The following is a 21,346-nucleotide window of genomic DNA, read 5'->3' as shown; positions in this document are numbered from 1 at the left end:
AAAACGTCTCTTGGAGCGTAGCCCTAAACACAACAGGAAGTCAGCTATTTTGAACTTCCTCTCAGATTTTGTGCAGTTTTTGCCATTTCCAGACGTTGTACTTTAACAAAACTCCTCCTACAGTTTTGATCTGATCCTCTTCAAATTTGGTGAGTGTAATCTTAATGCCTTTGAGACGTTCAATTGCGAATATCTTGAGTTTTCGTTGAATGGCGTGTCCTAGGCGGCCTGACAAATGTAGATGAGCACACCTAGTTTCTGCCTTTGATATATGCATCATCAGATAAGTTCTATATTAAAGTTGCTTGCAGTTCCGATGCTGCTAGGCAACCACAAACAGCCTGCAGTAACTCAGCTATACAATGTCCAATCTGCCCCAAACTTCACATGTTTGATAAGAGTCCTTTCCTGAACACATGACCATCCTCATATTCGGTAATAGTAATAGCGCCACCTGCTGGTAGCAGGAAGTGTGGTAAATACAAATTACTTTAACATAGTCCTCCTATATTTACATACTGCCCACCGTGCTCTGTTTTCCTAAAGGCGCCGGGTGGCGGTGGCACGGGTGCGAGGGCCCTTTTCATCGCTGCTTGCAGCTTTAATTGTTGTTATTATTATTAGGCTACTTTTATCATTAAATTAATATTACAGTTAATTTGCCTTGCTATAATTTCATATCGCATAACTGACACGCTGTGAGGATATAAGATTAGATTAGCTTACTTCTCATTTCAAAGACAACTTGTTTAACACAAAACACTTCTTGATTCATGAATATACGCATTTTTTCACTATGGGCCACAAGAGAAATATTAAGAATATAAATTAATGTCTCATTATCATTTTTCTTTATCACAAATTGCTCTCAAAATGTTGGACAATGATTCAAATTTCGTGCGTGTCATTTCCTGTGACAATAAAACTATATAATTAAAGTAAATTATTAAATAAACAAGTAGGTAAATAAACAACAACCAAACAAACTTGTGTGCTAAAAAAACTCTGCTAATAATTTGCAGGTACAAAAATACTTTTTTATATTAAAAAATACACCCCCACCTCCACTTTTTCACATGTCCTTTATAAAGCAATGTTTAATTAAAGGGTATTTAGGAAGGTATAATGTATTGTTTACTTGTGATATGAATTATTATTTTTATTATTATTATTAGCATTAATAATTCACTTATTTATTTGTTTTCAATTAGTGTCATGCAAAACACTGGAGATGAAGTTCTTCAGAAGCTGATGCCTGTGGTTACAGCAACTAGACACGCTCGGTAAGTAACACTGGGAACAAGCATCACTGTTAAAACATTATTAAATTTCTTACTTAAATATTATAAATGAATGGTTTAACAAATAATATGAGTGTCACACTTCAGCTTTTAAACCCTCCACCTATCTGACCTGATTAATGACCTATGTAACCATTTTTTATGATATTTGTATGATAATTTTTTTTATTTTTTATTTCTGTATTTTTAATGTATGTATATAAACATATATATTTAGACTTTTTTATATATTCATTTTAATTTAATTAAAATGTTAATACATTTATATTTAAGGAAAATACAAATGTATTAAATGTATTCCATTGTATCATTTTTATATAATCTTTCTGTCATGAAGAAGGTTTGTTTTCCTCCTCTTTTTTCTCTCTCTCCCTCTCTCTCACCTGATTCGTTCCTGCACCCTATCTACCTGTTCGTAATCGTAATCAGCGCGGTCGCGGATTGAGATCGCACCTGCTCCTCCTTTGTTCTGATCTCTCTTGCTATTTAGTGTCTAGTTGTTTCAGGCTTCTTTGCCAGATTATTGCTAGCCACTTCATCCTTGTGGAGTTGTTTCTCTTCTGAGCAATCACTGTTCTATTACCCTGCTTTCTCTCTGGTCTCTATCTGTGGTGCTGTGGGATAAACTGGGGCTGTTTGCTTTTCATCATCTGTCTGCTGCCAGTGCAAAATCTCTGTCCATGACTGAGGACTATTCCTGAGTTTACAGACTGTTTCTTCCTGATTTCTTCACTGGCAAATCCACTGGCACGATCAAAACCGTTATTTTCCTTATTGAACGGCAGACTGCCTAAGTTATTTTATGACTGAATAAACTCCGTTAACTTGCACCTCTTGCGTTTGGGTCCTCTCTCCTTTGACACTTTCTCTCTCCCATAGAGACATAATCTTTTAGAATAACAGTCTCTTAGAAAACTCGCTGACATATTGAATTCATTGTTTAAAAAAAGAGATATTGCACAAACTATAAACACAATTAAGAAAAAAAAAGTTCTGTTTTGATCTAAGAGAGTGTGTCATTGTTCTCCACAGGATGAGTGATTGTGGTGTCACAGATGAAGGTTGTGCTGTTCTGGCTTCAGCTCTGAGATCAAACCCCTCACACCTGAGATATCTGGATGTGGCTGAGAATAATCTAGGAGACTCAGGAGTGAAGCTGCTCTCTGCTGTACTGGAGAATCCTCACTGTAAACTGGAGAAACTGTGGTAAGATCATCTCTACCATAAAGACTCTGAGTGAATAAGGATTAATATGTAGATAGTTCATACAATATATATTTGGCATAAGCCCCATCTGGTGGTTTAGCGACAGATTCCTGCTTGAACCGTCAGATCCTGCCGGCGGTAGAAGGCAGCGGTGAGGAGTCTCCCTGAAGAGGAATATTTACATCTTAATATATTATTATCCCCCAAAAGAAAGTAAAACTAAGTGTTAAATATACCAGACAACAGATGCAGGATACAGTGAAGAGGGGTTTCTTTTGAAGCACAAATGTTTGGTGTAAATTAACTTGCCTTGTAATGCTTGTGCAAACAGACCCTTGTAAAAGCGTGAGCATTGCCTCAAAAAGTGTGTGTGTAGCTGAAAAGAGGGAAGTGGTGTGTGTTTCACCTGAACCAGGACTGTCACCATATCAGATTTATCACTACATGATTATCATGGCCAAAATAACACACAAATAACAATATATCGCCATGTCAAGGGAAACCTTGGAAAAAATAATAATAATGCTATCAGTCAAATTCATCTTTACTTTATTTTGTTATTTTTGAAAAAGAAGAATCACACCATCACATACAATAGGAATAATTCCACTTCATGGTGACCAGTTTGAAATAATGGTAACACTTTATCACAAGTATACAGTAACACAGAGCTTATAAATCATTTGCAAACTAGTTAATGAATAGTATATAAGCTGTAGTTAATATATTAAGAGACAATATTCAAATAGTGAGTTCTTCATTCATTGTCACTGTAATTAACAAAGTGTTATTGTTTAACCTCCTAAGACCCGAGCTTTGGTTTGGCGTGCATTTTAGATTTCTTCTAGCTTTTTAGGGTTAGGAGGGACCAATAAATATAATAACCAGATATTATCTTTGAACATGAAGCACTTTTTGAAAAAATTGATGTCCACATATGTGGACACCGGGTCTGTATTCACAGAAAAAAAATCAATACACCATTGTGTAACAAAGTGCAAATCTCTTTTATTTACAGCCAGTGCCTGAACATTTTTCGTTGTTACTCTTGTATAACTTCTGAACATACATACATACATCTTCCGCTTATCCGGGGCCGGGTCGCAGGGGCAGCAGTCTAAGCAGAGATGCCCAGACTTCCCTCTCTCTAGACACTTCCTCCAGCTCTTCCGGGGGGACACCGAGGCGTTCCCTGGCCAGCTGGATGACATAGTCCCTCCAGCGTGTCCTAGGTCTTCCCCAGTGGGACGTGCCCGGAACACCTTCCCGGAAAGGTGTCCAGGAGGCATCCGGAACCTCAGCTGACCCCTCATGATGTGGAGGAGGCCGGTGCTTAGAGGATCGGGCGGCAGTCGAAGGCGGGGGCCTCGACGACCCCATCCCTGGACCCTGGAGGGGTGCTGGAAAGTGCTCCGACTGGGGACTCCGTCGTTCTACTTGGGGACTTCAACGCCCTTGTGGGCAGCGACAGTGACACCTGGAGGGGCGTGATTGGGAGGAACGGCCCCCCTGATCTGAACCCGAGCTGTGTTCTGTCATTGGACTTCTGTGCTAGTTACAGCTTGTCCATAACGAACACCATGTTCAAGCATAAGGGTGTCCATCAGTGCACGTCCCAGACAGCAACATAGTGTCGGCCCAGATCCGGCCCACATCTGGACCATGTGGAATCCACATGAACCAGATTTGGGCCAGATCTGGGCTGATACTATGTTGCTGTCTGGGGTGGCACCAGGACACCCTAGGCCAGAGGCCGATGATCGACTTTGTGGTCGTTTCATCTGACCTGCGGCCGTATGTCTTGGACACTCTGGTAAAGAGAGGGGCGGAGCTGTCAACTGATCACCACTTCTGAACATTGATATGGAAAAACAAAATTTATATCAAAATAAAAAAAATATCCCCCAAAAAAAGTGAGCAAGAGTGTGTGTGTGTGTGTGTGTGTGTGTGCGCGTGCGCGCGCGAGTGAGTGAGCGTGTGCGATCGCGAGTGATCAAGAGAGTGTGTGTGTGTGTGTGTGTGCGATCGCGAGTGTGTGTGTGTCTGTACGCGAGTGAGTGAGCAAGTGTGTGTGTGTGTGCGATCGCGAGTGAGCAAGAGAGAGAGTGTGTGTGTGTGTGTGTGCGCGCGCGCGATCGGGAGTGAGCAAGAGAGAGTGTGTGTGTGTGTGCGCGCGATCGCGAGTGTGTGTGTGCTCGAGAGTGTGAGTCAATGTGCGTCACGAAGCTCAGTGCAACCACAAATTTAAATTTTTTTGCAAGCATTCTTATACAGTTTCATCGAAGTTAAGTCCCATTGTCCACATATGTGGACATCAAATTTAGCAGCCTAGTAAATCTTTCCTGTTACAAAAGTTTGTCAAATGTGCATGCCATTTTAATCATACAACACTATTATGCATAACTGAACAAGAATCAACAATGAAATGTTATAAAAAATTTTACCTTGTGGACGTTTTGGTCTGATGTGCCTGCGTGACATTTCGCCTGTGTTCTCCGCCATCTTGACATTATTTATGTTACATTTTTTTCTCTCCTGACACCACCAGATGGCAGTATAAGTGTCCTCGTTTGTGAAAAACATGTTCCAGTTACACAGAATTAAGTATTATGCCGCACACAGCCAAAAATGTGATGTCCACGTATGTGGACACGGGGTCGTAGGAGGTTAATTAGCTCTTTTGTAAAAAGTTAGATAATGCTTTGTTCACAACATATTAACTCTAGATAGTTCTCAGTTTAGATTAGGTCACGGAAAATCAGAAAATGTCATTAATTACAGTTCCTTTAAATGTTTACAAATATATTAAATGGTAAATGGTAAATGGACTGCATTTATATAGCGCTTTCACAGACCCAATGGCCACCAAAGCGCTTTACAATATTGCCTCACATTCACCCATTCACTCACTCATTCATACACCGACGGCGGTGTCAGCCATGCAAGGCGATCCAGCTCGTCGGGAGCAGCTGGGGTTAGGTGTCTTGCTCAAGGACACCTCGACACTTGGTCAGGTGGAACCGGGGATTGAACCACCAACCTTCCGGTTTGTAGACAATCTACATGAACCACTGAGCCACTGCCGCCATTAAGAACACACACACACACAGAGAGAGAGAGAGAGAGAGAGAGAGAGAAGCACACACAGAGAAGCACACATACACACTCTTCTACAGTGACATTCTTCATTCATTGTCACTGTAATTAACAAAGTGTTATTGTTTAATTAGCTCTTTTGTAAAAAGTTAGATAATGCTTTGTTCACAACATATTAACTCTAGATAGTTCTCAGTTTAGATTAGGTCACGGAAAATCAGAAAATATTATTAAGTTCTTTAATACAGACTTTATTCTACATTAATTACATTAGTATTAAGAGTTCCTTTAAATGTTTACAAATATATTAAGAACACACACACACACACAGAGAGAGAGAGAGAGAAGCACACACAGAGAAGCACACATACACACAGACACACACTCACTCACACACACACACACACACATTCACACACACTAGGGCAGGGGCAATACACCTAGACCATGAGAAAAAGTTAAATCATACACTTATACAGACTGTACATGATGGATAAAATGAGTCATATTTACAAAAATGCAGTGCATCTTTCTGAGTTTTATTTCTGAAGCATCATACAGTACTACATTCTATTCAATTATTAATTCAATTACAAATAAAACATTTTAAGTCACTTGTCGCCACCTAGTGGTGAAACAATGTCATTGATAAATGCGTTATTTTAAATGCCAAGTTTCAATCAAAAGCTGATTTACTCTATTTTGAGCGCTACTGTAGACATCAGTGTTTATATTTGAACTTTAAACTTTTATCCCAGTACTTCTATGATAATTTGAACTATTGTATCACAGAAATAATGATACTATTATGAGGTTTAAAAGACCTTTTGTGAAGCTGTTTCATGACAACTCTCTCTGGGTGAGCGGCAGCGCCAACACAGATTTGAATGTTGTGATATGATTTTGTCGAATGTTTAATAGACAGACGAATTTGAAGAAGATTATGTGGGTGTTTGAATGGTGATCACAGTATTTTAGAGATGAATGGTGCAGCTCTACTGTCTTATCTCTCTCTCTCTCAGCATATGAGTAGTGCCAGGGCTTTTCAGTGCATTCAGTCTCACGTCGCTTCCATGCGTCCACTTGAAATGGATATTACGACACTCATAGATAACCACACATTTCATCCTCTGTTGGAACAAAAGTGGCTAACTTCTGTCAATCTCGTCTATAAGCAAGGAAAAAAATAAAGCAATTTAATTTGAATGAATATCAATTCTGGAATAAGAAAAATCTATTTTAAAATCATAAACAAAAAAAAAATCACCATAGTTAGGTGAATTGATTTATTTCTTACAGCCTTAACACACATACTTCTTCTTCTTTAGTGCTGCCTAACGGCGTGTGCGACTTCATGATGATATTGGTCTCGGTCTAGCACGGCGTGTAGAGTTTGTGCTGTTGTTAATTGTAGCCATGTTTTGATGTTACTGAGCCATGTCGTTTTTGGCCGTCCTGGTCGTTTTTTCCCTTCGATTTTTCCTTGCAGGATTTGCTTTAATAGCTGGTATTTGTGGTCGTTTCGGGCAATGTGGCCTAAGTAGTGACACTTCCTGCTAATGATGGTCTTCAGCAGTTGCCTGTCAGTGCCCATGTCTTGCAGAACTTGTGTGTTGGTGGTTTTGGCTGTCCATGGGATTTTCAGCATTCTTCGATACAGCCACATTTCTTCGATACAACACACATACACGTTCCTTAAAATTTTTAGAAATACATTGAGCACACACACACACATGCACACACACACACATTGGGTTTCCATGTTTTATAGGGACTTTCCATAGAAATAATGATTTTTATACTGTACAAACTGTATCTTCTATTCCCTAATCCTAACTGATGTATTTTAACAAAGTGAACTAATGAGTATTTGTATATATTTCATATTGACAGCATTATGTTATTTATTATTTAAGTGTTATGTTTATCTTTGGATATAGGCTTAATGTGTGTCATTGTTCTCTACAGGTTTAGTGATTGTGGTGTCACAGATGAAGGTTGTGCTGCTCTGGCTTCAGCTCTGAGATCAAACCCCTCACACCTGAGACACCTGCATCTGTCTGGGAATGAAGTAGGAGACTCAGGAGTGAAGCTGATCTCTGCTGTGCTGGCGAATCCTCACTGTAAACTAGAGATACTGTGGTAAGATCATCTTCACCATAAAGACTCACAAATGTTTGTTATAAATCAACTTGACTTGTAATGCTTGTGCAAACAGACCCTTGTAAAAGCGTCTCCTCAAAATGTGTGTGTGCAGCTGAAAAGAGGGAAATGGTGTGTGTTTCACCTGAACCAGGACTGTCACCATATCAGATTTATCACTACATGATTATGATGGCCAAAATAACACACAATAACAATATATCACCATATCTATAGAAATCAAAAAATATATATAGTTTTTCAACAGTCAAATTCATCTTTACTTTGTTTATTTTGTGTTATTTTTGAAAAAGAAGAATCACTTCATCACATACAAAAGGAACAATTACACTTAATGTCTACCAGTTTGAAATAATGGTAACACTTTATCACAAGTTTACTGTAACACAGCGCCTTTTAATCATTTGCAAACTATTTATAGTTCATGAATATTATATAATAGTATATCATTTGTAGTTAATATTAGGGGTGTAACAATACATCGATATGGATCGATGCATCGATCAAACGTCTAACGATTCGATGCATCGATACCACACATAAAATATTGATATACGGTACCTTTATTTTGACACACTCCACATCCTCACGTAACTTTTCTCCGCTGAAATAGACGCCTGACAAGATTGACTGAACCCTTTTTTCACAAAAGCTGGTATTTTCCACTGTCAAGGCATCGCGAGTTCATGTTTTACAGCAGAAACGGCAAGCCCCGAAAAGTCTGTTTTAGCGCAGTATTCAGGTCAGGTGACAAGGCTGCTTGCTTGTCACTTTGAAAAGACGCGCTAGCTGAGAGGAGTTTCGTCAAAGCTGACTTAAAGTGATCGAGGATGGATTTCAGCGAACTTGATGAACCCGTGATATCTTCTTCGGGGTGTAAAAGGAAAATAAAAGCTGAAACTTTTTCACGGAATCTTGCTAAAACAGCACGTTAGTGGTGAGGGAAAAGCTCTCTGTATTGCGTGTACGTTAATCACAACAACAAAGTTTGACAGGCGTCTATGTCAGCTGAGAAGATTAACGTTACAAAGATTAACCAAGTGTTTTATTATGTATCATAGCAATTACTTGGCTAACTCTGAAACATGAAATGTGGAGTTATCTGCTTTTGCCCAAAAAAATAATTGTGTATATATACTGTATATATATATATATATATATATATACAGTACTGTGCAAAAGTCTTAGGCATGTTAATATCCCCCCATCCCCCAAAAAATGTTTTTAAGTCAGTTATTTATATATTTTGCTGTAGTGTGTCAGTAGGAAATATCAGTTTACATTTCCAAACATTCTTTTTGCCATTAATTGTAATAATCCAGTGAGATTTCTGTATGCACAAGGAATCTGACAACAGCCAGGATGATCTGATCTCACCATCATCGAGTCCGTCTGTGATTACATGAAGAAACAGAAAAAACTGAGACAGACTAAATCCAGAAGAACTGCGGGAATGTCTCCAAGATGCTTGAAGAAACCTATCAGCAAAGCTACAGTACTGTGAAAAGTACTGGCACTTGTGTTAAAATGCTGTAAAGTGAGAATGCTTTCAAAAATAAAATCATAAATTTAATTTATTTATGATTTAACTTCTATTAACGAATTCAAATCAATATTGGGTGTAACGACCCTTTGCGTTTAAAACGGCTTTTGTCCAGGTACACTTGCACATAGTTTTTCAGGTAGCTTTGCAGGAAGGTTTCTTTAAGCATCTCGGAGACGTTCCTGCAGTTCTTCTGGATTTAGTCTGTCTCAGTTTTTTCTGTTTCTTCTTGTAATCACAGACAGACTCGATGATGGTGAGATCAGATCATACCGGCTGTTGTCAGACTCGTTGTGCATACACAAATCTCACTGGATTATTGGGCTACCTAGGCCTGGCATAGGCTACAGGAAATAACAGTTTATGTTTAATTTATGTGATATTGTGTTATAGATTCTCTCCAATGATTCTGTATCGATTAAGATAATTTCAGATTTATGTCTGAGCTTAGTTTTAAACACAGATACGTGATGATGCTACGTGTGCTTTATAAACAACCGTATTCTGCTTGCTTCTAATTCCTTTGTCTCACACACACACACACGACACCGCTCGAACCTTCCAAAAAATAATCTTTCATAAAGTTCGGAAAAGTTGAAGCGAATTACAAGAACATTCGCGTGCTTCATTGCACAAGATATGAGATACGCACGGTTTGCTTGATGTTACTTTTGTAGTGCGTGGTCTCGCCTGGTATTTTACTTACAAATGTTCTACGAAGGCATCATATGTCTTTTGGAATGCAATTGGCTTATATATTAAAAATATGAAAATCATTGACAGAAGCTGCTTTCAATTTCAAATACTCACGCGCGCTTTGCGAAGAGCGTTTGAGCATGCAGCTGTGAGCGACTCTGTCTACGTAGTTAAATGTACTTGCATCTCAAAATACTTTTATGACGCAAAATGAATGTGACACAGTCAGTTATATCTTAAGTTATTAAACAGACAGGACAAACCATATCTTATAATTTCAAAAGAAATGAAAACGTTCAGACAGCCTACTCTTAAATACTGAAAGCACTTTGTTTATTGCTTGTAATATTTTTTCCCCTCTTTGTTATTTGTTTTGAAGCTATATTAGTTAAACTTATTTACATGTAATTGTATTAATTTAGTTTTTTAATGTGTAATTATTTATAAAAGTAGGCCTACTTATAATTACATATGTAATTAAATATTTTAAGTTTTATTAATAAGATCAATTAATTATTAAGAAAAAAATTAGATCGGAGTATGAGGTGCCTAAAGATTCCCTTCCCTATTTTACAATGATTTATTGCTTGTTTTTGTTGAATAATAGGAAAGATAAAGAGCTTAAAAAAATTACTAAATTGCAATTGCAATATTGGTAAAACTAAATCGCAATTAGATTATTTTCCAAAATCGTTCAGCCCTAGTTGCTTCCCTGCACCTTTGGGTCGGGGGAAAGGTCTCTCACTGTCGTGTGTGCCTACGGGCCGAACGGCAGTGCAGAATACCCGATAGAGGTCTGCTCACGGGTTTCGGGTCGGTTTCGGTTTAATGCTTAACCCTCTGGAGTCTGAGCGTTTTTTTGGGCCCTGGGGGTGTTCTGACATGCTCTGACATTTGTGCTTTTTTCAGTTGCTTATAAACATATTAATGGCAAAGGTGTAAATTCACTCTATATAGCACAAACAGGACTACAATAATATGTGAGCCACATGTATGTACATGTTTTAATTTTTGAGAGAATAATGTTTATGCGTGGTTATCGAAAAAACTAAAAATTTAAGTTTTTGAAATAAGGCCACAAAACACATACTAAATATGTGGCAATAAGACTTTTGACTAATGGATGTCCTCGCCTATAGTTTTTTCTTCAAAATTATGTGAAAATAGTCTTGCTTTATCGTTCACATAAAACCATACATTGATTTAAATTGATGTAAAACAGGTTTTGCTTGGAAAGCCAATATGCGAGGGGGGCGTGAACGAGGAGTGGTTTACACCTTAGAATACACCCACTCTGCATAATTAGCCATTCACTCAGGTGTGACACTGACTGAGCCACAATGCAATGACAAAAGATATATTTAGAAGAAGACTTATATTGACCATTTAAGATTTTGCTTACATCTATCTTGTAAATATGTTTTGCTATTTTATTAAAACGGTTACAATTACAACAATAATTACAATTTCAACAATATTTCAAGTGTACTCTTTCTTTGTAAAAAAAATGATTAGGCCTATAGGCCTACATTTTATCTATGTATTCATTAGTTTGAATATAACCAACATTGGCACAGCTAACATCTTAGTTGATGACTTTATTTTTGACAAAAATAGTATTTTATATATAGAAATTGCTAAACAAAAGCTTATTTGATGTGGCAGTATATTCTACAGTAAAAACTGTACCCAAATCTAGTCAACAAAATGTTGTCTTTCATATTTCGTCTGACTGTAACGTTGTTTTCATGAAATATTAGGGCATATTGTTAATTTTGCAGTTTAATACGTTGCTTATACAAATAGCCTACATTTTATTTCAACATTCAGTCGATGTTTACTTATCTCAGTATAGCAATGCAGTTTGCTAAAACATCATCATTCATTCACACACGCGATTTAAATTTAAACTGTCTTTGCCAGCTGTGGTAAACAGCGCGCATCTGTGCCGTTCATTCATTCATAAACAGAAACCCACGTGAAGAAATTCACGTGAGAAGGAAAAAACTTACTAGTATTCCTCAGCTCGCTCCTCGATATAACCGCACTTCTGAGGGACATTTTCCATTAGTATTATTCCTCACAGCGCTGCAAGACGGTGTAAACAATCTAAATAAACTTGTGTGTTTTCTCGAGCTGATGGGGGCGTTCACAGGATTGCCTCAGCCATTTGCGTTTGAATAGCGCGCGCTCTCCGTGGGCGGGGCCGATTATAACGTAATGAGATGAGATGAGCTCGACTGGAATCGCTCTCTTTTAATACAGATTTCACAAGATGAGAATATTAGCTTTTTATATAAATTACTTCATTTAAAAGAAGATAATTCAAGCTTCATGCCTGTGTGCCTGTATGTCTGTTTGACTGAGTATTCGCTGAGTTATTGTTAATTTTCGGACGCGTTTCAGAATGGACTTCACTGGCAGAGAGAAGGCAGAACTCGCTTCGTGTTTATTTTTCTTTATTTGGCAAAAAGCACAACACTTTGTTTTTATTGTGAGTATACACAAAAATAATACACATTTAACAGAATCGATTGATGTATGAAACTCCTATGGAAAATCAAAGTCAACAGAGTATTTATGAGTTTCTTTTACACTAATAAAAAAAAAGCGAGCTGGTATCGCCGGCGATACCGTAGACCTCAGGGGGTTAATGAATAGCCTCGGGTTCGGGTTTGTAAGTAAGAAAAATTATATAGGCTATACATATAGTTTGCGTGCTGTGTGCTTGTCCTGTTGTGATCGTAAATATGAGCACGCAAGAGAGAAAGTACGTGCGCAGTTTCAGTGCGCCTCTGATTGCTGTGTTGTGACCGAAATAGTGCGCGCGGGAGCACATGCGCAAAACCATTTTGTAAAATTATATATGAATCATTTTTATTTTATCATAGATCATTTTACAAAACTGTTTTGCGCATGTGCGCCCATGCGCACTATTTCAGTCACAACACCGCAATCAGAGGAGGATGCGCTGAAACCATCAACTGTCGATGCTGTTCTCTTAAAAATCGTACTGAGAAGGATATATTTGTGTAAATAGTTGTGCAAGTTTTATGTTTGAGTTCCAGAGGAATTTGTGACTGTTTCACCTGTTCAACCACATCAAAGTTTTGTAATTAGTAAGTCTGTGCTTTTTCTATTTTTTTTTTTTTTTTTTGTGCTGACTGCTGAGGTGGCCGCTGTGCCTTGGTGAAATGGTGTTTATATATGTGTATATGTGTGTATATATGTTTAATTATCGCTGCAAGCAATCATAAAATATAGCTTATTGCAACAAAAAAAAGGTATTTCTGTGAGAAACGGACCTCGGGTTCGGATCGGGTTCGGGCTTAACCGTAATGGTCGGGTCGGGTCGGGTTAAATGATTTCGGGTAGGGGCCAGGAACGTTTGGCTGAGTCCTCTGTCAGAGAGATCTTCAACCCCCACCTCTGGCAGAACTTCGACCGGATCCCAAGGGAGTCTGGAGATATTGAGTCCATGTGGACCATGTTCTCCACCTCCATTGTCAAGGGCCGCTAGGAGCTGTAGCCGTAAGGTCTCCGGTGCCTGTCAATGCGGCAATCCCCGACCTCGATGGTGGACACCAGACCGGAAGCAAGGGATGCTGTCAAGCTGAAGGAGTCCTATCAGGCCTGGCTGACTTGTGGGACTCCTGAGGCAGCTGACGGGTACCGGAATGCCAAGCGGACTGCAGCCTGGGTGGTTGTGGAGGCAAAAAATCGGGGCTCGGAGGAGTTCGGTGAGGCCATGGAGAAGGACTATCAGTTGGCCTTGAAGAGATTCTGTCTGATTCAAACCATCCGGCACCTCAGGAGGGGGAAGCAGTGCCCTACCAACACTGTTTACAGTGGAGGTGGGCAGCTGTTGACCTCAACTGGGGATATCGTCGGACGGTGGAAAGAATACTTTCCCACCGACACGTTTTTCATTGAGGTAGCAGAGGCAGAGGGCTCGGAGGTGGACTCGTCCATTACCCAAGTTGAAGTCACAGAGGAAGTCAAGAAGCTCCTCGGTGGCAAGGCACCTTGGGTGGATAAGATCTGCCCTGAGTACTTCAAGTCTCTGGATGTTGTGGGGGTGTCTTGGCTGGCACGCTTCTGCAACATCGCGTGGCAGTTGGGGACAGTACCACCGGGCTGGTGGTCCCTCTTTTCAAGAAGGGGGACCGGAGGGTGTGTTCCAACTACAGGGGGATTACACTTCTCAGCCTCCCCAGGAAAGTCTATGCAAGGGTACTGGAGAGGAGAATTCGGCCAATAGTAGAACCTTGGACTCAGGAGGATCGTCCCAGTCGTGGAACACTGGAATAGCTCTATACCCTCTCCAGGGGATTCGCTTCGTGGCGTCCAGTGCAGGGTGCTCTGGGAGTAAGGGGTCCGGGGCCCTCTGCGAAGGGCTGTCTGTTCCCTGTACGACCGGAGCAGGAGCTTGGTTCGCATTGCAGACTGGAAGTATGACTTGTTCACCGGTGCATGTTGGACTCCGGCAGGGCTGCCCTTTGTCACCGGTTCTGTTCATAATTTTTATGGACAGAATTTATAGGCGCAGTCAGGGGCCGGAGGGTGTCCGGTTTGGGGACCACACGATTTCATCTCTGCTTTTTGCGGATGATGTTGTCATGTTGGCCTCATCAGACCAGGACCTTCAGCGTGCACTGGGATGGTTTGCAGCCAAGTGTGAAGCGGCTGGGATGAGAATGGAGGAAGTGTTTAGGGAGAGGGAAGTCTGGGCGTCTCTGCTTAGACTGCTGCCCCCGCGACCCGGCCCCGGATAAGCGGAAGAAGATGGATGGATATTTTAAAATCATGAATAAATAAAAAAACAGTTAAATAGCAGTACTTTCCATAGAAATAATGATTTTTATACTGTACAAACTGTATCTTCTATTCCCTAATCCTAACTGATGTATTTTAACAAAGTGAACTAATGAGTATTTGTATATATTTCATATTGACAGCATTATGTTATTTATTCTTTAAGTGTTACGTTTATCTTTGGATATAGGCTTAATGTGTGTCATTGTCCTCTACAGGGTGAGTAACTGTGGTGTCACAGATGAAGGTTGTGCTGCTCTGGCTTCAGCTCTGAGATCAAATCCCTCACATCTTAGAGAACTGCTTCTGTCTACGAATAAACTAGGAGACTCAGGAGTGAAGCAGTTTTCTGCTGTACTGGCGAATCCTCACTTTAAACTGGAGATACTGGGGTAAGATAATCTCTAAAGAATAAAAAATACAAAACTGGTATGCACATCCCAAACACCCAGATTGGGCTCAGGTGCAGGACATCAAAATAACATAAACAAAAAAAGAAAAGTGAAGTCCGCACACTGCATGCTACTCAAGATAAATTTATTAAAAGCACAATGTTTCGACCATCAGGTCTTCATGTCAAGTCAAGTCAAGTCATCTTCATTTATATAGCGCTTTTAACAATGTAGATTGTTTCAAAGCAGCTTTACAGAGATAAACGTATAATTTAAGGTAACAGAGATTGTTTTGGCTTTATAGAGGTTCTTTAACCCTTTCACACGTAAGTTTAAAATATTCTGGCTGACCCCCCAGCGTGAGTTTTTCAAGGCGACCGTTATTTAGAATGTGTCACTTTATGGTTTCCATGGTGACGCGTCATTGCTTGTCACGTGACACACCGCAGCAACAACAGAGCTGAATGAATGACGATCTGCTTTTATGTCATTTTTCCTTTTTTATTCAAAATATTCACAAATTTGTTAGATATGACATGAAATATCTGATATTCCGATTGTCAAATATATGCAAGTGGAAGTGTTTTGTTGTTTAAACACCTTTATAACGATCGCGTTAGTTCAGCTGTATTCGCGATGGGCGCCGCCATCTTAGTTTGTGCCGCAGACGCAGTTCAGAGAATCGGATCTGTTGGACTTACAACACGTGAATTCATCCACTTCTCCCGAAATACATAAAACAAGTAAGTGGCAGGTGAACTGGGAGAAGAATAGTGTAAACTTTAAAGTTACTTACACAATGTGTATCTGATGAATAAAACTAATTATAATGGAAAGGATTATTATTGCCTCTTCCTTTGACATCAGTGTGTATTTTATAAACTCTAAATGTATTGTTTTTTTAGTACTTATATGTCTGAAACCTAAAATAAACATTATGTGGTTGAAAACACTGAAAAGTTGTGATATATGACAGCTCTGAGCGCGCCTATCTCTGGCTCAGCGCCAGCCAACGCGCGAAAGCCCATTTGAATTTAGCAGTTGATCACGTCATGCACTGACCGTTCTAATCACACCGGTGTGATCGTACGCTCCAGGGACCAGCTTAGACTGATCACACCGGTGTGATCGTACGTGCGAAAGGGTTAATAAAGTTATTTTCCAGCTAAAGTTAGTTTTGATTGATTCGCTTCCGTCGCAACGATCATTTGTTATTAAATTAGGGGCCGCTAAGACGACACCATTCTCTCTACACAGACTTTAAACGCGAACCTGTGAGAAACGCTGATGGTGTTCACATGCGCATTAAGAATTGGTTCTATAGTTATGTGCGTTTGAATATATGTGCGCACTAGGTTTGGAATTCCTTACAGACCAAGCCTAAACAAAGTACTGGTGTTTCCTTATAATTTTTTATACAGAATTTTATTTTATTTTATCAATAGATAAAAAGATCGCGTAGATACGCGAATTGAGTTTCCTGACGACGCTTTATCTGTAGAGTGGTAAAAGGATCCTCCATAGGGAGAGACTAGTTGGCACTTCAGCACTGCGTTGTCATCGGGTCCAGGCGTAGGTCCTTCATCAGATCTGGATACGGCCTGGATCCGGCAGGCTGCGGGAAAACCTTGGGATAAACAAAGACACAAAAATTAGCATAGATGCCATTCTTCTTATGATGTAACGAGTACATCAGGATTTAGGGGAAGTGTTCCCGGTTCCAGCTGACCTAATCTATGCAGCCTAACATTGAATTATAGAAGTCTATAATGTATTATGTGAATGCTAGGTCAAAGAGATGTGTCTTTAGTCTAGCTTTGAACTGACAGAGTGTCTGCTTCCCGGACAATGTCAGGAAGACTGTTCCAAAGTTTTGGTGCTAAAAAGGAAAAGGATTTAACGCCAGCAGTCGATTTTGATATTCTAGGTATTATTAACTGGACGGAATTTTGAGATCGCAATAGATGTGAAGGACTATAATGCGTTAAGAGCTCGCTCAAGTACTGTGGAGCTAAACCATTTAGTGCTTTGTAAGTGATCAGCAATATTTTAAAATTTATGCGATGTTTAATAGGGAGCCAGTGCAGTGTTGACAGAACCGGGCTAATATGGTCATACTTCCTGGTTCTGGTAAGAACTCGAGCTGCTGCGTTTTGAACTAGCTGTAGTTTGTTTATTAAGCATGCAGGGCAACCACCCAGTAGAGCATTACAATAATCTAGCCTTGAGGTCATGAACGCATGAACTAATTGTTCCGCATTTGTAAATGAGAGCATATGGCGTAATTTAGATATATTTTTAAGATGGAAAAATGCAGTTTTACAGATACTAGACACGTGACTTTCAAATGAAAGATTGGTATCAAAGAGCACACCCAGATTCCTAACCGATGACGAAGACATCAAGTGTTAGACAGTATTCTAGGTTATTACGTGAGGACGTTTTTTGTCCAATAAATAGAATCTGGATCACTGTAATAAAATCAAAAATTACAAAACTAAACCCGGTCTCTTTTTGTTAAATTTCAGTTTTATCAATAATAGCCATTATAAAAGTATAAGTAAAAAGTACAAGAAGCTAAACAATAAGAAATAAAGCAAACAATTCAGTCAAACATACAAAGTCAGCACTCTAGTCGATACAACGGTAAAGTTACATACATAGCCTAAATATAAAGTTATGAAATTTCACTTAGCCCTCAGTTCGGCCAGGGAACAAATTATAGATTCACAAGACCAAAGATCGCCGGTTAGGTCTACACAAGACGAATTATATCTCATGTTTAACCACTACAGAGACGTCAGATTCAGCGGCAAACGTCAGAAGGACCAGCCGAGGAAAGGCTGTTCCAGGCGGGGTACATGAGCGCCGAGCGCCCGGTGATTGCACGGATCTCAAATTTTCATAAATCTTTATAAATAAACTACAGATTTGAGCTTTAAACAACTACATTCTCGCCTGAAAATCTCTTAAAATTACATTTCGTGACACAGTAACAGTAGTATTATATTAAACTCTATATTAAAAAATGGCACTTCTTATGTTGACATTCCACTTGTAGCACGCGCAAGTGACGATTCTCTGTCAACCAATCAACGTCCTGCAGTGAGTCTAGCTCCACCTTTTAGTACCGTACCACTGTGCTAGGTACCACAACGGAAGGGTACCCAAAAAGTGGTACGGTACGGTTCGGCATTTTGGTACCATTCACAACTTTTGATAGTGGAAACGCAAATAAATGCGTACCGTTCCGTACCGTACCGTACCGCTCAGTGGAAACGAGCCATAAGATCGAGTAACACTAATAGAGAGATACAACCACGATCGCATGATAAGAGCAAATCATTTGTGACTCTAATGAGAGCTGTCTCAGTACTATGGTACGGTCTAAATCCTGACTGGAAATCCTCACAGATATAATTTCTTTCAAGAAAGCAACACAGTTGTGAAGATACTGCTTTTTCTAATATCTTTTACAGATAAGGTAGATTCGAGATCGGCCTGTAATTGACAAATTCTGTAGGATCAAGTTGAGGTTTTTTAACAAGCGGTTTAATCATAGCCAGCTTAAAGTTTTTTGGTACGTATCCTAGAGACAAAGACGAATTAATGATATTAAGAATAGGATCTGTGACCTCTGGGAGCATCTCTTTCAGTAGCTTAGTCGGTATAGGGTCTAACATACATGTTGTAGATTTAGATGATTTAATGAGTTTAGTAAATTCTTCCTCTCCTATAGCAACGAATGAATAATGTTTTTTTGTTTTTTTCTCAGGGAGACTACAATGCACTGCCTGATGCGATACTGTAGTAGACGGTTGCATAGTTATAATTTTCTCCCTGATATTATCAATCTTATAAGTGAAGAAGTTCATAGAGTCATTACTGCTGTGCTGCTTGGAAACTTCGGTGCTTGAAGCTTTCTTTTTCGTTAGTTTAGCCACCGTTTCAAATAAATACCTAGGATTATGTTTATTTTCTTCTAATAGGTGTGAAAAATAAGCAGATCTAGCAGTTTTTAAGGCCTCTCTGTAAGTAATCGAGCTCTCTTTCCATGAAATGCGAAATACCTCTAGTTTTGTTTTCTTCCAGTTGCGCTCCATTTTTCTGGCTGCTCTCTTAAGGGCCCGAGTGTGCTCGTTGTACCACGGCGTTGGACCATTTTCTTTAATCTTCTTTAAGCGCAACGGAGCAACTGTGTCTAAAGTGCTGGAAAAGAGAGAGTTAAAAGTTTCTGTTGCAATATCGAGTTCTTCTAAGCTATCTGGGATGCTGAGATGATGAAACTGATCAGGAAGTCTATAATGACTTTAATGAATCTTTAGTGGCAGAAGTGATAGGTCTAACATATTTGAAACACGGAGTCGGCTTTGCAGCTTTGGCTAAATGAAGTTTACACGGGACTAGATAATGATCCACTGGAAAAAAGGCCACTCCAAAAATAAGCGAAAAAAAATTAATACAAGATATTTTTGCTTGTAATAAGCAAAAAAATCTGCCAATGGAACAAGTAAAAATTCTCTTGGTAAGATTTCTTGAAATAAGACATTATATTTAAGCCTTACAAGATATAAGTGATCTTGAAATTAGCTGGGAAAACTAATTTTTAGCTATATTTTACTAGTATTGTGAAGTTTTGTGTCTCATAATAAGCTTGTCATGCTCAAAAATAGTATTTTCCCCTCAAAAGTAGCATTTTGTTTTGTCATCCTGTTTGTTTCAAGTGTATTTAACTAATTTTTAGTTCTTTAATTGTTACACTGTTCTAGATTTAAGTCACCACCAACTTGAAATAAGATTGGAAACTGGCTAACTGAAGTTAGCATTCCTGACTCGTATTAGGCAGTGCTCTTTTGCCATAATAATCCATAATTTACCATCCTGTCATCATCTCAAGTGTATTTACCTTATTGTAAGCTCAACAAAAGTAATACTGTTCTAGATTCAAGACATTTTACCTACTAGATTCAAGACATTAACTACTGTTTACTAGACAGAAAAAGTGAAAAATAGACTTGCATTTAACCATTTTTTTTATTTGAACAGCAAAAAGTCCCAGAGGACTGCAAAAAGGGAAACAGCTTCATTTTTCTCAACATTTTGGCTCACAGTATTTATGGAACTGCAATATGAAAACATAGTAGAACATTTTATAGATTATAAGTGTAAGATCCCTTAACCCTACTCCCACACCTAAACATACCCATTTTATAGACAATATTAAAAGGATAAAACGTAATGGACAGATATGTGTAGGGAAATGGCAGTTTTATTAACAATATAGCATTAAAAGATAGTTGATAGTTAATCCTACCCCTACCCCTAAACCTAACCATTTCTTAAAACTACGTAACGTTAGGCTACAATTATAAAGAAAAACAACAGACATACACGTTTAATCACAATAATTTAGTTAGTGAGAAAATGTCAAAAACGGTACCAAAAGTCGTTCACAATGACGATGTGTTGCAGTCCTCTCTGGCAATATGTAATAGTTTTGTATGAGGTAATGTCACAGAGCAGAATTTAAGTTATTAATCCATGAAAATGTTAATCCGGTTGTGAAGGCGCGTGCGCTTCTCCATTTCAAATGTACAGATGGTGGACAACCAGAATGCCTATTACCGCGAAATCACCGCGGCAAAAATAAACCAGCCGCATTTCAAAGTCGTTCCCGAAATGACCGCCAGGTGGCGCAAAGGGACATTGTGGAAAACAGCAGCAATTGCCGTATTTTAAAATGTAAGTGGGTTAAATATAAAACCCTAAGCCTAATAGGCATATTTTTCATATATATATAAATAGGCCTATTAGGCTACAACAGAATAGAACCAAAGATAGAATCAATTTTAGAACTGAAAAAATAGAATCAAAAGTTAAAAATAGAGACGATATTAGGAGCAATGACGCTGAATATTTTTACTATTCTATTGAGGAATTAGATAAATGAAGAGCTCTCGTGAGCGATACAATTGCATAGTAATTTATAGTGATTTCAAAAGCAGTCCTTAAAAAAAAAAATACATGGAGTAGTGTGGCATAATTTTTGAGCGATTACGCGGAACGCGTTTTAGTTAAGATCCTGGTTTCAATGCCCTTAATGTATATAGGCTAGGCTACTGCTTTAAAAAAAT

At 38.9% G+C, this 21,346-nt stretch overlaps 1 protein-coding gene across 36 annotated transcripts in view; it reads left to right on the top strand.

The window, feature by feature from the left end:
* Positions 1–21,346, top strand: part of LOC309506206 (NACHT, LRR and PYD domains-containing protein 3-like) — a 231,371-nt gene that overhangs the window by 123,554 nt on the left and 86,471 nt on the right. For 25 of the 36 annotated variants that reach the window (XM_082179880.1, XM_082179905.1, XM_082179873.1 and 22 more), the window contains 2 exons: positions 7,572–7,745; positions 15,039–15,212. The exons of 4 other annotated variants lie outside the window; for them this stretch is intronic. In XM_082179880.1, coding sequence (XP_082036006.1) covers positions 7,572–7,745; positions 15,039–15,212 — 348 coding nt within the window. Of the gene's footprint in view, positions 1–1,211; positions 1,284–2,333; positions 2,508–7,571; positions 7,746–15,038; positions 15,213–21,346 lie in introns of all 36 variants that reach the window. 7 more of the 36 variants (XM_082179874.1, XM_082179904.1, XM_082179896.1 and 4 more) reach the window with 2 other exon arrangements.

Source organism: Leuciscus leuciscus (genome assembly GCF_965113295.1).
Source record: "Leuciscus leuciscus genome assembly, chromosome: 9".
Lineage (NCBI taxonomy): Eukaryota > Metazoa > Chordata > Actinopteri > Cypriniformes > Leuciscidae > Leuciscus > Leuciscus leuciscus.
This window is presented reverse-complemented; position numbering and strand designations above follow the sequence as displayed.